Source organism: Podarcis gaigeae, assembly GCF_964106915.1.
Source record: "Podarcis gaigeae genome assembly, chromosome: 17".
Lineage (NCBI taxonomy): Eukaryota > Metazoa > Chordata > Lepidosauria > Squamata > Lacertidae > Podarcis > Podarcis gaigeae.
In genome coordinates, this window is record NC_139694.1 from 27,337,749 (window position 1) to 27,354,293 (window position 16,545).

The 16,545-nt window shown below is 44.3% G+C and overlaps 1 protein-coding gene and 2 long non-coding RNA genes across 4 annotated transcripts in view; 2 read left to right on the forward strand and 1 right to left on the reverse strand.

Annotated features, from left to right (window-relative positions):
* Positions 1–16,545, forward strand: part of DENND4C (DENN domain containing 4C) — a 90,882-nt gene that overhangs the window by 52,540 nt on the left and 21,797 nt on the right. The window contains exons 12-22 of the mRNA XM_083718214.1: positions 275–493; positions 1,937–2,082; positions 3,164–3,199; positions 3,583–3,713; positions 4,555–4,687; positions 5,003–5,209; positions 6,290–6,418; positions 9,406–9,550; positions 11,015–11,161; positions 14,124–14,249; positions 15,834–15,980. Coding sequence (XP_083574340.1) covers positions 275–493; positions 1,937–2,082; positions 3,164–3,199; positions 3,583–3,713; positions 4,555–4,687; positions 5,003–5,209; positions 6,290–6,418; positions 9,406–9,550; positions 11,015–11,161; positions 14,124–14,249; positions 15,834–15,980 — 1,566 coding nt within the window. The remainder of the gene's footprint in view (positions 1–274; positions 494–1,936; positions 2,083–3,163; positions 3,200–3,582; positions 3,714–4,554; positions 4,688–5,002; positions 5,210–6,289; positions 6,419–9,405; positions 9,551–11,014; positions 11,162–14,123; positions 14,250–15,833; positions 15,981–16,545) is intronic.
* LOC310835385 lies at positions 500–1,903 on the forward strand. Its single transcript, XR_014559623.1, has 2 exons — positions 500–1,139; positions 1,434–1,903. It is a non-coding gene; the product is annotated as an uncharacterized lncRNA (long non-coding RNA).
* The window catches only part of LOC310835347, a 277,237-nt gene continuing 273,261 nt past the window's right edge, over positions 12,570–16,545 (reverse strand). The window contains exons 2-3 of one of the 2 annotated variants that reach the window (XR_014559580.1): positions 12,874–12,992; positions 12,570–12,612 (exon numbers count right to left, since the gene is read on the reverse strand). This is a non-coding gene — a long non-coding RNA (uncharacterized lncRNA). Of the gene's footprint in view, positions 12,613–12,873; positions 14,116–16,545 lie in introns of those variants that run through there. The other variant, XR_014559581.1, reaches the window with a different exon arrangement.

The following is a 16,545-nucleotide window of genomic DNA, read 5'->3' on the forward strand; positions in this document are numbered from 1 at the left end:
ATACACTTTTATTTCAGCTTTCACAGATCTGCTGATAAAAGGGTATGACATAATAGCTTGAAGCTAAGATGTTATGGGAAAGGTAAAGTTGAAATTCAAAGCCCATAAAGGTTTTAGGTTCCAAATGCTATAAATTGCACTCACTCTTAATTCGCCTCTGTCTAAGCATTCCTTGATGGTTAGCCTTTTTAATATTTAAATAAACCACACCTATGGAACTGGGGGGAAAAAAACCCATTTAATTCAGCTTTCCTCCTTCCAACCTCCACCCCAGTTCACAGAAAGACACAAGAAGGCTCTGCGGTCGAGATGACCCCTATAGAGGCAGATTTCTCGTGGCACAAAAAGAACACGCAATTCGAAACGGAGATTCAGGAAGCCTTTCTACGCTTCATGGCATCTATTTTAAAAGGGTACAGGACGTTTCTTAAACCAATCACCCAGGCACCTTCAAATAAAGCTACTGCTACAGATTCCTTGTTTGACAATCAAGGTGAGTTTTGAGAAGAACGTGGGCACTGGTTGAAATGAAATGCTAGCAGTAGTAACAGGGCCATTCTCAGCTTTTGTCTCGCAGACGTCCTCTGTATATCCGCAGGGCTGCACTGTGCATGTTATTGGACTTCAGAGTTGGAGAGCAGTAGAGTTTAAAGTCTTCACAGCACCAGAGTGTACTGGAATCTTCTTGCACAAGCCCTGTTGAAATTAATGGGGAAATATATTTATGTTTGTTGGTTTCTCAAATGCACCAAGCCTAGAATATATAAATATCATCTGTTAAGGTTAAATGAGCACTCGAGGTTTGAATTTTAAGGGTTCCCACCTTGCCCCCTCCCCACTTCCCAGAGCTTATTGTCCTCAGATTATTTTGTCAAAATTGCAGTTTTTTTTACAAAATACTCATTTTCATTGTGGCAACAGAAAACTGACAGCACAAAAATGCTGTTGTCGTAGAAGCTTCTCAAAGGAAATGGGCAGGTTAAATTTGGATAAGATTACTAGGCAATTCCTCTTTCTCCTTTTGCTTTTGGTTCTGTTTTCCCCTCTCCCCCCCCACCAAGAAGACAGGATTTGTAAGCAGAGAGACAGAGGGAAGGCTTTCCCCATTTGCCTCCCTCCTTGCAGAGAAATATATTGAGGTCGATTTCGATTTTATTGCATTAGCCATGTGGCCATAGCATAATATACATAGAAATAACAACATAAAATGGGGGGGGGGAGATAAAAGTGGATGTCGTCCTGGGCGAATACTTTGAAAAAATGGGAATAACAAAAGTAACGGGGGATTTAAAACATCGAGTGACTGAGAATACAAAAACAGGATCGATTGTGCGGCGTATCGACTACATCTGTGGTATTAAAGAAGAAGTTGGTGCCGCTTTCCTCTTCATCACACTAAGCAGGAAATTAGCTGTCATCTCGGTAATATTGAGGTCAATTTGGAAGACTCAAAATGGCTTCAGGATTGCTCTCCTGTACTATTTCAGACACGTGGTTCCTATGTATGTGTTTGCCTTGTACATTTATGAATGTTTATTTTATATTGGGACCTTAGAATTCTTACAACACAGGCTTGGTGCCTATGTTCAGGACATCTCATGAAGACTCTCTTATTTTCCTAGGAATGTTAAGTTCTCCAATTGTGCTTAATTCTTTTTGTTCATGTGTGTTTTGTTTTCTATGCTGTAGTTGGTCTTGCTTTGTTTAACTTTTGCGGTTCTTGTGGGTTGCTTTCTTATAGTTTTTAACTTTTGACCGTTAACCACCTGGAGGACATTATTAACTGGGTGGCATATAATGATATAAAGAAATATGAGTGGCAAACACTTATAATATAATGGGGAAATGGCAAGTTGCTAAAGTAAGAAACTCAGTATGCAAATAAAGCTAATTGTGAACCTTTTATCTCTAGCAAATTGTCTTGTTTCTTAACTAGGGTTTTTAAAAAGTAGGGACCGTGCCTACACAAAATTCTACACGGTTTTAACAAAGACACAGATATTTAGCAGCTTCATTGTAGAATGCAGTTTTGTGAGTGACAAAGATACTGGACTGGCATTCTTCGACGACTGCGTAGAAAAGGTAAAAACTTCTTTCTCTTTTTTGTCTAACTAAATGTGATAGTATTAGGCTTTTGATTCTCTTTGCTAAATGCTTCTGAGCAGGGGTCAGCAAACCTTTTCAGCAGGGGCCGGTCCACTGTCCCTCAGACCTTGTGGGGTTACAGGGAACCAGGCAGAGGGCCTTCTCGGTGGTGGCACTTGCCCTGTGAAACACCCTCCCACCAGATGTCAAAGAGAACAACTACCAGACTTTTAGAATACATCTGAAGGCAGCCCTGTTTAGGGAAGCTTTTAATGTTTGATGTATTACGGTGTTTTAATATTTTGTTGGAAGCCGCCCAGAGTGGGGCGGGGTATAAAAAATACATTATTATTATTATTATTATTATTATTATTATTATTAATTAGGGGATGGACTATATTTTGAAAAAATAATAATGAACAAATTCCTATGTCCCACAAATAACCCAGAGATGCATTTTAAATAAATGACACATTCTGCTCATGTAACAACACGCTGATTCCCGGACCGTCCAAGGGCCAGGTTTAGAAGGCGATTGGGCTGGATCCGGCCCCCGGGCCTTAGTTTGCCTACCCATGCTCCTGAGTCTCTCCTTCTTTGATGTGTCAGGAATGAAATTTCACCTCCTGAAACAGCTTGAGTTGAGTTGCTTATTGTAGTTTTATACAGGGAATGTGTGTGGCTAAATAGCAGCACAATATCTACATATATCAGCCTCAATGGAGAAGCCCATGTAGTAGAATGGACTTGGCAATAATTGTAGTCATGTGGATATAGAGCTCTTGGAGCTTGTTTTGAATGGCACATCTCTAGCTCAAACTCTTTTATAATGGCAGAGGGAGTTATCCATGGGCCTGTGTGATTTGTCTCTTACTTAGCTTGCTAGTCCAGACCAGAAGATGCCATGGGTATATGAATCTCCAGTACACTGAAAAGTATACCTACTTTTCCTTTGGGAACTTTCTGTGTTTAATATCCAGTAGCAGCTTTTCTTAGGCAAAGGGTATGGAAAAAAAATATTATACTCAGTTTTTGAGTTTTTAATATACGCTTTTCTAATTTTTATCTCCTTTTCTAGCTTTTTCCAGAGAAAGGATCAGAAAAAGGAGAAAAGGTATTTATTTACTTCCTATAGGAACATTTAAAGAGTTTTCTGGTATTTTGCATGTCTGGACAATATTGTGGGAATGGGAATCGTGGTTGTTTAATTATATGCCTTAGAATTTTTGATAGGCCAGCACAGAGCATATGATAGCTGCAAGATGTGTGTCTTGTAAACTGGCCATGCATTGATATTTTTCATTGGACATTTTTGTAACTCACCCTGGGGCCATTTGGTGAGGGACAGGCAATAAGTACAAATAATAAATCAATAAATCAATAGACTTGGCATTTGTCTATACATTTTTTCATAGTACTGCTACCTGTACTTAGAGATGCAAGGCAAGGCATTAAACTTGCATCATCACATGCAATTTCAATACAATGTATTTGCAGGTTGATACGGATTCCACAGAGGATACCCGATTGATTGAACTGGATGAGTCACAGAAGAGTGAACACACGGTGTTTATCATGCCACCTGAACCTCCCCCTGATGACGGACAGGATAGGCTACCTAAATACAGGTAAGGCAGCCTCGATACATTTTTGTCTTCATCCTATTTATGAAGATTTTTCCGTCATACTTCAACCTTTTATTTTAGCCTTCCTGCTTTAAAAATTACATTGCTACCTTGGTCTTGGTCTGTTCTGAATTCTGATAATGTTGCATCGATGGTCGTTGGCGTTTCTTGCTTTTTTTTCTACCCAGTTTCATTAACAATGTGCTACGGCATGGATATTCCCAATGTCTGAAAGTTATTTTGTCTTGTGAAAGAAAGGTATCTCGGTATTACAGTATTGTATTGCATAGCCTAGCATTCTAAATATAAGCTAAAAAATTGTCTTGTAATAATTATAATAATGATAATTTATTATTTGTACCCCGCCCATCTGGCTGGGTTTCCCCAGCCACTATGGGCGGCTTCCACAAAGACCAAAAATACACTAAGATGTCACACATTAAAAACTTTAGATGTCTTCTAAATGTCAGGTAGTTGTTTATCTCTTTGACATCTGATTGGAGGGTGTTCCACAGGGCAGGTGCCACCATCGAGAAGGCCCTCTGCCTGGTTCCCTGTCACTTCACTTCTTGCGGTGAGGGAACCACCAGAAGGCCCTAGGTGCTGTACCTCAGTGTCCATGCTGGACGATGGGGATGGAGATGCTTCAGGTTAAGAACGGTTTTGGGTTAAGAACGGATCTCCAGAACGAATTAAGTTCATAACCCAAGGTACCACTGGATGGCTAAAATCCACCATGCGCAATTCTTGGTTGGAAGTTGTCAAAGTGGTGTCTTATGCTAAGTATATTGTGCTTCAACAAACAAACAGGCTTGCTCACACCTTTTGAACTTGTCTCTTTCAGCTATAAAACCTTCCCCAGGCTAGACTTGAAGCTTTTTGACAGACCACAAGAGCTCAAGCTTTCCTTCAGCAGGCACTCAACTGGAGGAAACATTTCCAATAGTCCAGCACTTATGGCAAAGAGAACAAAGCAGGTCAGGTTTTTATTTAAAAGCAACGTACTAGATTATATAAGAGGAAGCATATATTTTATGTAAACAACTGAGAGGTGTTTTTTAAAAAATAAGTGATATATAAGTCTTGTGAAATGAAATAAATATGTAACTCTGAGAATAGCTGAATGTTCAGCTCTGAATATTTGAAGCAAAGCTAAAACCTTGGGAAAAGCCATACTTTCAGAACTGCTTTCTGTCTTTCACATTGCATGTTGTTAAAGGATTGTGAGACGTGACGTTCTGACTGGTCACTGTGATTTTTTCCCCCTTTTCTTTTGCTTTACTTTTCTGTAGGAGATAAAAGCAGCTCATAAGCTTGCCAAGAAATACTACGCAAATGCTTCCCAGTGGGCCAAGTGTCTCTTCAGCCATTGCTACAGCTTATGGTTCATTTGTCTCCCAGCTTATGTTAGGGTTTCCCACCCCAAAGTCAGAGCCCTGCAGCAGGCATACGACGTTCTTATCAAAATGAGGAAAACTGATGTGGAACCACTAGATGAAGTAAGTTAAACAAATCACGTACCACATAAAGAGATCCAAATGCATTTTTAATCTTTGCTTGATATTTGTATTGTAGAACTGTTTTGTTTGTTTTTTACCAGAAATTTCAAGCTTTCTTAGTTTTGGATTAAATGAACTTCAGATATTTCCTTTTTTTCTCTGAATACAGAAATCAGATATGGTCTAAATAAGCAAGCCAGAAATCCATTTAGTGACTTGAAATCTTGCTATCTTACTCTGCCGGTGTAACTGCTTAGAGGAAGAAAATGTGGTGAATTCTGTCAGTTATTAGCATCATTTTAGATCTTTTTAATCACAGCAATTGCCTTAACATCCATCATTCCTGGGTGGTGCTGTTTCTGAGTTAGACTTGGAAGAAAAGAACTGTGATGTGTTCCCTGTATACAACCCCTTCCTCTTTAAATGTGGGAAAGTAGTTTCGGCAAACTCTAGTTGTCTTCCCTCAGAGAATAACATTTGCCTCGCTCCACGGTCAAGCACACATACTCAGGAATATGTCTTTCTTTCACCGGACCCTCCTGTAATTTGGTAAAAAGTCCAATTGCTCAAAACATTCTTCTTACAATTCACCTATAAAAATATAAATTAATGGCCAGATGAGAAAGTGAAGTTTCCCTGGGGAGAAAAGCATGAAAAAAGATGGCAGTGATGCAGAAAAGGGAAATTATTTTGGACAGGTCAGCTTAAACCATCTGCAAACTTTAAAAGCTTATTCTGAAACTATTTGTCTCCTCTTCCACTTGGACTGTAATGGGGAATGTTATAATCTTGGCTCTAAGAGAGAGAGAGAGAGAAATAAAATTCAGAAAGTAAAGGACTTCCAATTCTTCATCTGTCTGCTCTATATAAACAATATTCACTTCATCCACTCCAATATAACACCAAACAAAGCCACTTTCTATGAACAAACGTGATCTTCAACCCTGAAATCCAAATGTCATTATTTCATTTTCTTTTTCATGCAGAAAGTCATAGAGGAGGCCCTTATATCTTTTGCAGGTAGTCGCATCTGGCGCCGAAGTTACTTCTAACAATATGAACTTTTCCATCTTTTACCAGGTGTGCTATAGGGTTGTGATGCTGCTCTGCGGACTTTGGGGCCATCCTGTTCTGGCTGTGAGGGCTCTCTTTGAAATGAAAATTGCTGGCATAGCACCCAATGCCATCACATATGGGTACTACAACAAGGTAAGCAAGCAATGGGGTCAGCGGTTGGGGAACACCACAGTCAAGGAAGCCCTTACACACCGTGTAGATTCCTTTTGTTCTGGGTGATGACCTTGAGGAACCTTCCTGTTTAGGCTTGTTATTTAGGGCCAATTCTGAAATAATAATAATAATAATAATAATAATAATAATAATAATAATAATAATAATAATTTATTATTTATACCCTGCCCATCTGGCTGGACTTCCCCAGCCACTCTGGGCGGCTTCCAAAAGAATATTAAAATACTGTGATACATCAAACATTAAAAGCTTCCCTAAACAGGGCTGCCTTCAGATGTCTTCTAAAAGTTGTTGTTCTCTTTGACATCTGGTGGGAGGGCGTTCCACAGTGAGGGCGCCACTACCGAGAAGGCCCTCTGCCTGGTTCCCTGTAACTTGGCTTCTCGCAGTGAGGGAACCACCAGAAGGCCCTCGGTGCTGGACCTCAGTGTCCGGGTAGAACAATGGGGGTGGAGACGCTCCTTCAGATATACTGGACCGAGGCCGTTTAGGGATTTAAAGGTCAGCACCAACACTTTGAATTGTGCTCGGAAACGTACTGGGAGCCAATGTAGGTCTTTCAAGACCGGTGTTATATGGTCTTGGTGGCCGCTCCCAGTCACCAGTCTGGCTGCCGCATTCTGGATTAGTTGCAGTTTCCGGGTCACCTTCAAAGGTAGCCCCACGTAGAGCACATTGCAGTAGTCCAAGCAGGAGATAACCAGAGCATGCACCACTCTGGCGAGGCAGTCCGCAGGCAGATAGGGTCTCAGCCTGCGTACCAGATGGAGCTGGTACACAGCTGCCCTGGACACGGATTTGACCTGTGCTTCCATGGACAGCTGTGAGTCCAAAATGACTCCCAGGCTGCGCACCTGGTCCGTCCCCGTTCAGGACCAGGGAATCCTCCACGCCTGCTCGTCTCCTGTCCCCCAAAAACAGTACTTCTGTCTTGTCAGGATTCAATCTCAATCTGTTAGCCGCCATCCATCCTCCAACCGCCTCCAGACACTCACACAGGATGGTATCCCTTGAGCCACCTATCTATTGTAACTGGTAATGGATCTCACTTCTTCCTCCATCGAATCTGTTGGATATTTTTCATGGCATTGTCCCATAAACGTTAAAATTCTAGCAGCTCTCAGGTTTAGTTGTTAGTGAGATTGTTTCAAAGGAGGGAAACCCTGAGCACAGCTGTGGTGCAATATAGCATTGTATAGGAGAATGGGAATGCTTAATGCATTGAGTTTTGGGCAGTGGGCGAGGTCGTTAAGGAAGCAAGGTCGTTAAGAAAGAGGTTAAAAAGAGAGGGAGCGAGTACACAGCCCTGCTTTACTCCTCGGTTTATGATGACAGGATCTGTCATTTCATTCCCTGGTGTTGTTCTTCTACGGCAGGTGTTCTTTGTATAAAGCTTTTTGATCAAGTACAGTGGTGCCTCGCAAGACGAAATTAATTCGTTCCGCAAGTTTTTTCTTCTTGCGAGTTTTTCGTCTTGCGAAGCACGGTTTCCCATAGGAATGCATTGAAAATCAATCAATGCGTTCCTATGGAAACCGCCTTCAGACCAGGTCCGGGGACAGTCTGTCCCCCGACCTCTTCTGAAGGCTGGGGGGGGGGACAAGGGCTTTTCTTCCCACCCCCAGCATTTTAAAAAACCCCGGGACAGCGGAGGACTTCTCCGCTGTCCGGAGCGATCTTAAAATGCTGGCGGGCGGTAGCGAAGCCTTCGCTGCCGCCCGCCAGCATTTTAAAAAACCCCGGGACCTCTTCTGAAGGCCGGCGGGGGACGAAAGTCTTTGCTCCCCCCCCCCCGCCTGCCTTCAAAAGCCGTCCAGGATAGCGGAGAAACACGCTAAGTTTCTCCACTCTCCCGGGAAGGCAGGCAGGGGGGAGCAAAGACTTTTGCCCCCCACCGACCTTCAGAAGAGGTCCAGGACCTCTTCTGAAGGCCGGCGGGGGGCAAAAGTCTTTGCTCCCCCCGGCTGCCTTCAAAAGCCGTCTGGGATAGCGGGAAGCGCTTCCCTGCTATCCCGGACTGCTTTTAAAATGCTGGCGGTGGGGAGCAAAGCCTTTCGGCCCCCGCCGGCCTTCCTGGACCTCTTCTGAAGGCCGGAGGGGGGGAAAGGCTTTGCTCCCCACCGCCAGCATTTAAAAGAGGTCCCCGGAGATTTCCCTATGGGCTTTCTTCTTGCGAAGCAAGCCCATAGGGAAATTCGTCTTGCGAAGGAATTCGCAAACGGAAAACCCTTTCGTCTTGCGGGTTTTCCGTCTTGCGAGGCATTCGTCTTGCGGGGCACCACTGTAAAGTTGGGTTCTAGGCCCATCGTCTCCAGTTTGGTCCATAACAGCCCCCTGTCAACAGTGTCAGAAACAGCCTTAATATCTAGGAAGGCCACATAGAGATGTTCTGCCACTGGGGAAGTGGTAATTCTGTATTGATTTGTTTTGGATGTTTGTATGTGTTGCCACATATGGGACGCGGGCGATGCTGTGGATTAAATCACAGAGAAAGTTGGCGGTTCGAATCCCTGCGACAGGGTGAGCTCCCGTTGCTCGGTCCCTTCTCCTGCTAACCTAGCAGTTCGAAAGCACGTCAAAGTGCAAGTAGATAAATAGGTACCGCTCTGGCAGGAAGGTAAACGGCGTTTCTGTGTGCTGCTCTGGTTCGCCAGAAGCGGCTTAGTCATCCTGGCCACATGACCTGGAAGCTGTACGCCGGCTCCCTCGGCCAGTAAAGCGAGATGAGCGCCGCAGCCCCAGAGTCAGCCACGACTGGACCTAATGGTCAGGGGTCCCTTTACCTTTACCTTTACCTTTACCTTTACCTTTATGTGATGTGAATAAAAGGTTGATGATGAATATAGCATTGTCCTTGAGATTGCAGTAGATAAATGCGAGTTATTTGAGTTTGTTAGAGCATTTTGACTATGGGAAACATTGGCTTAATCATCTCACTTTTCCAGGCAGTTTTGGAGAGCCCGTGGCCCAGCAGCAATCGCAGTGGTATATTTCTCTGGACGAAGTTGCGAAATGTGGTGCACAGCATGGCACAATTTAGGCAATGTCTCAGAAAGTCAACACAGTGTTTGCAGGCTATTTCAATACCAGGTAATCCTACAGACCAGCTTCTGCAGAATCTGGGTATAAAGAGCTCTCTCGTTGGCTTTAAGGTAGCATCAGGGGATTTCATCAAAGATCCATGTAGCGTAATTTGAGAAGCATCAAGCTGTATCTTGTTGGAAAGAGAGTGGGGAAAAGGCACCTTTCCCCACCCATTGTGAGACCACCCACAGGTATTCAGATTCTGGACAATGGCTTGTCAAGATACAAGTTGGGAAGTTTTCGCTTCTGTTTCTGATTAACGACAGCTTTCCATGTCCTCCGATCCTGGGCAATTTGTGCTTAATTTCAATTCTGGTTGGTAGAGCAAGACCATTTCAGCTTGTTTTCATTAACCAAAAATAAGATGATCCAGTTTATGATGTGATGGCATTGCTAGAGATTTTGATTCCTGATTTTTTTAAAATTTACATATGCTTTATACGTATATAATTGTGTTTTTTCTTATTTTTGTGAAATCGCTCAAGGGGGTTTTGTGGGTGAGCGATTCATAAAAGTACTGTGGGACCTCGGTTTTCGAATGTAATCCGTTCCGGAAGACCGTTTGACTTCCGAAAAGCTCGAAAACCGAAAGCGGAAGCCTCAATTCAGTAGGGGAACTCTAAATGGAAGCCACATAGCACGTTCGGCTTCCGAAAATCATTGGAAAACCAAAGCAGTTACTTCCGAGTTTTCGGTGTTCGGGTTCCAAAACGTTTGTCAACAGAGACGTTCGAGAACCGAGGTTCCACTGTAATTAAATGTGTGCTAAAAGAAAGCGATAGGGACGCAGGTGGCGCTGTGGGTTAAACCACAGAGCCTAGGACTTGCTGATCAGAAGGTTGGTGGTTCGCATCCCTGCGACGGGGTGAGCTCCCGTTGCTCGGTCCCTGCTCCTGCCAACCTAGCAGTTTGAAAGCACGTCAAAATGCAAGTAGATAAATAGGTACCGCTCTGGTAGGAAGGTAAACAGCGTTTCCGTGTGCTGCTCTGGTTTGCCAGAAGCGGCTTAGTCATGCTGGCCACATGACCCGGAAGCTATATGCCGGCTCCCTCGGCCAATAAAGCGAGATGAGTGCCGCGACCCCAGAGTCGGTCACGACTGGACCTAATGGTCAGGGGTCCCTTTACCCTTTACCTAAAAGAAAGTGAACACGAAGCTGAAATGTAAGCTTCTGATTTCTTTGCTGCTGCACAGGAGGGATGGAAGAGGAGAGAGTTATTCTTGATGGTCCAGCGCAGGCTTCCTCAATCTCAGCCCTCCAGATGTTTTGAGACTACAATTCCCATCATCCCTGACCACTGGTCCTGCTAGCTAGGGATCATGGGAGTTGTAGGCCAAAAACATCTGGAGGGCCGAGGTTGACGAATCCTGGTCTAGCGCTTTCTCTGAATGCAGCCAGCCGCTGTCTCTTTTCTTTTTGAAAATATTCACGTCTTTTGTATCTAATTCACTCTTGTTCCTGTCTTCAGCTCCTCAGATGCACACGGGTGGAAGTGATGGGGACACGGTGAGCCATGATAGTGTGACTAGTTCTAATGATGCTAACAGTGGGGAGCACACCTTCTTCGTCAGAGACTTAGTCAGGCTTGATTCCATTGCTAATCACTCTAGCACAGGTACTAGATACGTTGGGTTTCACTAACTGCACACCCTCCTTTTGGTTCAGTGGTTCCCAATTGGTGGTCCGTGGAGCCCAGAGGGGTCCGTGCGACCCAACCGGGGGGGTCCGCGGCACCATCCACATAACAGAAACTACCATAGAGGTCTCAACATTTTCAAAAGCGGGGGTCCTACTTTTGGCTTTTGAAAAACAGGGGGTCTGCAGTCCTTAGCTCATTGGGAACCACTGTCCTAATACATTGCTGACTTGAATTTCCCTTGCGTCGTTCTCTCTGTTTGCAAGAAATTGTGTACCATGACGTTTTGAGAGTTGAACAGCCGAATCCATAAGGACACAGTTCACGGGGTGATTATCAGGGAACAAATGGCATGTGTCAATCACAGGCTGAGTGCATGTTTCTACATGGGTTCAGGCATAGAAGTATCTCACTGGTGTTATTCTCCATAAAGGAGGAATAACTGGGGACAATATTAATGGGTGGGGGGGGGGACATGACACAGTGCTGTTGATTAAAAATAAGGAAGTGTAGCTTTGTGTCAGCTTGGAACTTGAATTCGCCCACCCTAGAGCAATTTAGTTTTCAGAAGCCAGTGGATAAGGCAGATTCTTGTACATACATGTAATCTGTTGATAAGAATAGAGCATGCTGTTCAAATTACAAATTGGCAAACAACCCGTTGGCAGGAAAAGCATTGTGTTATATGTATATAAAAATGTATATTTGAACTTGGCTTACGTTTCGGGGAGGGAAAGGGGGAAATTGCTAAGAAGCAGCTGCGTACTCAATGTGGAATATAGTGTTTCAGCCAAAGCAGCAATAACTTGCATCAGGTAGAAACATTATAGATTGTAACCAACATTTGGTGGCCAGATACGAATGTGCATTTAGGGTTTTCTTTGGTTTTTCCTTAGCTCTGTGTAGTGTATTTTTATGAATACTCCTTAAATGTTTTCTTCCCCCTCTCACTCAGCCTTTCAAATGATATATGTTATGCATTTTAAATAAAGACAAAACTGAAGGCATTGCCACATACAGATCTTCCTCATAGCCTGTCCATGTTTTTCCTCTTTTCTCACTTTCTGGACTAAACTTTCTGACATCTTTCCTTTTTAAAGCGTTTTCAGTCTCTCTTTCCTGTGTAGATGGCCTGGCTGTTTTTGGCTTGTAGACGACTAAACATTCCTTCTCTCTGATCTCTCTTGCTCTGCTTCTTGCTCTGTGCTGTCCCTTGGTGCCGCATTTGTCCTTGGTGTGGGGTGCAGACTTGCATGGTGCGAAGCCTTGGAGGCAAATGTGCACTAATTCTGCCCTTGAATGTTAACCACTCCAGGTAAATTTTCCCATTTATTAATGGGGTTCTTTTGTCACTTGATGCGCAAGGAGTAGTTAGAGGGTTTCCCCCCCTTAACCTGATATTGTAAACAATGACCAATTAGTGTGGCACACTTACCGTATTTTTTGCTCTATAAGACTCACTTTTTCCCTCCTAAAATGTAAGGGGAAATGTGTGCGCGTCTTATGGAGCGAATGCAGACTGCGCAGCTATCCCAGAAGCCAGAACAGCAAGAGGGATTGCTGCTTTCACTGCGCAGCAATCCCTCTTGCTATTCTGGCTTCTGAGATTCAGAATATTTTTTTTCTTGTTTTTCTCCTCCAAAAACTAGGTGCGTCTTGTGGTTTGGTGCGTCTTATAGAGCGAAAAATACGGTACTTGTAAGAACGAAGTTAGGCACTTTCCATTAATCGGTTAATCGCAGCTTGGGCACAATGCCAGGAAGCCCCCCTGGCAATAAGCAAAAACCCATTTGCCGTTAAGCAAGCTATCCTATAAGGATATGTGCTGCAGAACCTCTGTTTGTACTTGGCACAAGTTCATGTTGCATGCATTTCTGCTTCTTACCATCTTCGTGCACCTAATAGACTTAACGAGGGGGCTACAGCAGAGAGATACTGGGTTTTCTTAGGCTCTGTGACCATTGGGCAGCTGCTGGGATTGGCAGCCGCTGAGATCCCTCATTCTGCTGACCCTGAAAGGAAGATCAGCAGCACGAATGAGAAGCTGGGGGTTTCTGTGCTGCAAGAGGCCTAGACCCCAAGGCACAGCAGTGGTCTGACCGGTTAATTCAGTAGGATTGTATATGTGTAACGGGCAAGTAGCTAACAGCAGTGGGATAACTAGCTTCTATCCCAGAGAAGAGCAGACTAATGCATATTATTGTGGGGTATGTGGTCAGTGCTGTTTTTCTAGAAAAAGGTGCTGGAACTCACCATGAACGTTTCCCTTGTTCTCTTATAATGGACGTGGGTGGCGCTGTGGTCTAAACCACTGAGCCTCTTGGGCTTGCCAATTGGAAGGTTGGCAGTTCGAATCTGGACGACGGGGTGAGCTCCCATTGCTCTGTCTCAGCTCCTGCCAACCTAGCAGTTCGAAAGCACGCCAGTGCAAGTAGATAAATAGGAACCACTGTGGCAGGAAGGTAAACGTGTTTCCGTGCGCTCTGGCACTCATCACGGTGTCCCATTGCGCCAGAAGCAGTTTAGTCCTGCTGGCCATGTGACCCGGAAAGCTGTTTGCGGACAAGCACTGGCTCCCTCAGCCTGAAAGCGAGATGAGCGCCGCACCCCATAGTCACCTTTGATTGGACTTAGCCATCCAGGGGTCCTTTGTACCTTATAATGGCCCTGGGAATGTTCCTTATTCCTCTGGGGAGAGTTACCATTTGTCAGCTTCAATAACGTCCTGCTGAAAATTCGCTCTGCAGATCAAACAAACCTTTTCATTCTGTCTCTGCTGCTGCTCTTTCCCCTTCGCACTCCAAATATTATGTGAGGGTAATTTTTGTGTGCTAGGCACCAAGAGTCCCCCCCCTCCCCCAATAATGTAAAACATCAAATGTGGGCTTGCCGGTTGGGAAATAATTTGCTAGAAGATCTGTTGCATTTTTCCTCCCTGCAGGTGCTCAGTCCGATCAGGGTTACGGTTCTAAAGATGAACTTGTAAAGGATGATGCAGACAGTCTTCATACAACAGATACGCTTGTAGAAAAAGCGCTTGTTGCCAAAGGCGATGACTTAATTGGAGGTATGGCTTTGACAATTTTATTCGCTTTAGTGGTGCTTTATTAGGTAAAGCAAACGGACCTTGTGTGTTTTTGACCTTGCTAGGGAAAGCACACGTTCAGTATGTTTACAGCCTCCACCTGAATCTTTCAGAATAAAAAGGTTGGAGAAACAAACAATTAATAAAGCGCAGCTAGAGTTCGCTAGGCTGTGCTTTTTAATAGCAGTACAGTGGTACCTCGGGTTAAGTACTTAATTCGTTCTGGAGGTCCGTTCTTAACCTGAAACTGTTCTTAACCTGAAGCACCACTTTAGCTAATGGGGCCTCCCGCCGCTGCCGTGCCACCGGAGCACGATTTCTGTTCTCATTCTGAAGCAAAGTTCTTAACCTGAGGTACTATTTCTGGGTTAGCGGAGTCTGTAACCTGAAGCGTATGTATCCCGAGGTACCACCATACATAGCCAGGAGAAGTCCAGCTGATTTGAGCCTTCTCTTTCATTGTTGATGCTCTCTGTGCAACATAGCTGTCGGAGACCCTCGTGCATCGAGAGCTAGGAATTTCAGGGCAGAAAGGAGCATAGGGGAAAGTGGTCACTCTTGCCACTGCTCACTCACCTGGAGGGATGGGGAAACAGGTAGCAACAACAAGGAGAAGCGGCAGGGGCTGGGGCTGGGGGTGGGTAAGTTTGCAAGTGGGTCCCCTGCTGGAATGTGGGCTGAGGTCGGTACCCAGGGCTGCTAGTCCTGACTAAACGACTACCAGCAATCTGTCTGCTATGTGAAATACTGAGGTTGAGGATGCTTAGCAAGTACATGTCCTAAATTGTGGAACACCCTCTCCAAAGAGGTCTTGCATCTCCTCATTGCTGGCCTTTTTAGTCTGCAGCCAAAAGTTGGCTTTTCAGGGAAGTCTTTGGGCTGTTTTAGGGTGCTGTCATCAATTTCATTTGCAGCCACTATTCCCTGCCCCCCCCACACTGTTACCTTTTGTGTGTGAGAGTGTATGGAATTATACTCTGTTTTGTTTGATTAAAGTTACGCACCGCTTGGTTGTAAAAAACAAAACAAAACACCTCAAAGTGGTTTAAATTTAAATATTTAGCTAAGTGTAAGTTCCAGAAAGAAGGGACACGGGTGGTGCTGTGGGTTAAAGCCTAGGGCTTGCCGATCAGAAGGTTGGCGGTTCGAATCCTCGCAACAGGGTGAGCTCCTATTGCTCAGTCCCTGCTCCTGTCAACCTAGCAGTTTGAAAGCACATCAAAGTGCAAGTAGATAAATAGCCGGGAAGGTAAACGGCGTTTCCGTGCACTGCTCTGGTTTGCCAGAAGCGGCTTAGTCATGCAGGCCACATGACCCGGAAGCTGTACGCCGGCTCCCTTGGCCAATAAAGCGAGATGAGCGCCGCAACCCCAGAGTCAGCCACGACTGGACCTAATGCTGAGGGGTCCCTTTACCTTTAAGTGCCAGAAAAGTATTGGCCTGGCCTAAAATCCATTTTATAAAATGGTAGAAATGATACTTCTTTGCTGCAATGCACTGGTTTTGAGCTTCTGTTTTACTAACAGAGCATTTAACTCTTTGCCCTCTCTCCCATCCCTTTTGAAGAATTTTGCGTTGCCAGTGAGTTTGTTGAAAAGCCACATCATCATGCAGAACCACACAGTCCGGTTGAAGTATCTTTGCACCCGTCTAGCAGCATCGTCAAGATTCCCTCTTGTGTTTTTGATAGCACCGGCAGGAAGAGCAGCAGCGGTGAGTTAGTGAACACACTTTGGTTATTGTAGCTGTAAAACGGATGGCCAATTAGGCAAGCCTAATCCTGCCCAAGAAAACGTCTTTGATGTGTCAGGTGCTGGAATGTGTATAGGAATAATAAAGACCAGCGCTTGTGAGTATATGCAGAATGCCTTCTCTCTTGCTGAGATGTTTCGCCAGACATCTGGGATTTCTTGCAGTGGGGGAGGGAGAGAAATAAATCTCTAGCAACTTTTGTACAGAATTAAGCCCAGCATTAAAAAATACCAGTTTGGCAGGTAGGTCCCTTCTGAACTTTCCAGTAGCCTTGCCCAGCGAGAGATTTAGGACTGTAGCTGTTTTTATTTTGAAAGTGTCCAACTTTAATATGCTTCTTGCAAAAACATGTTGAATGTAATGTGTAGTTTTGCCTGCCAGCTCATCAAATTATTTTGCTTTTATGTTTTTTGTTGTCCCTCTTTTGTATTCTCCTGTGCTTTTCATGCATTTTGCATTCATCATTTTTGCATTTCCTGGATCGATGCATCATTTTATTCATGCTCACGATCTTTGTATGTTTAAA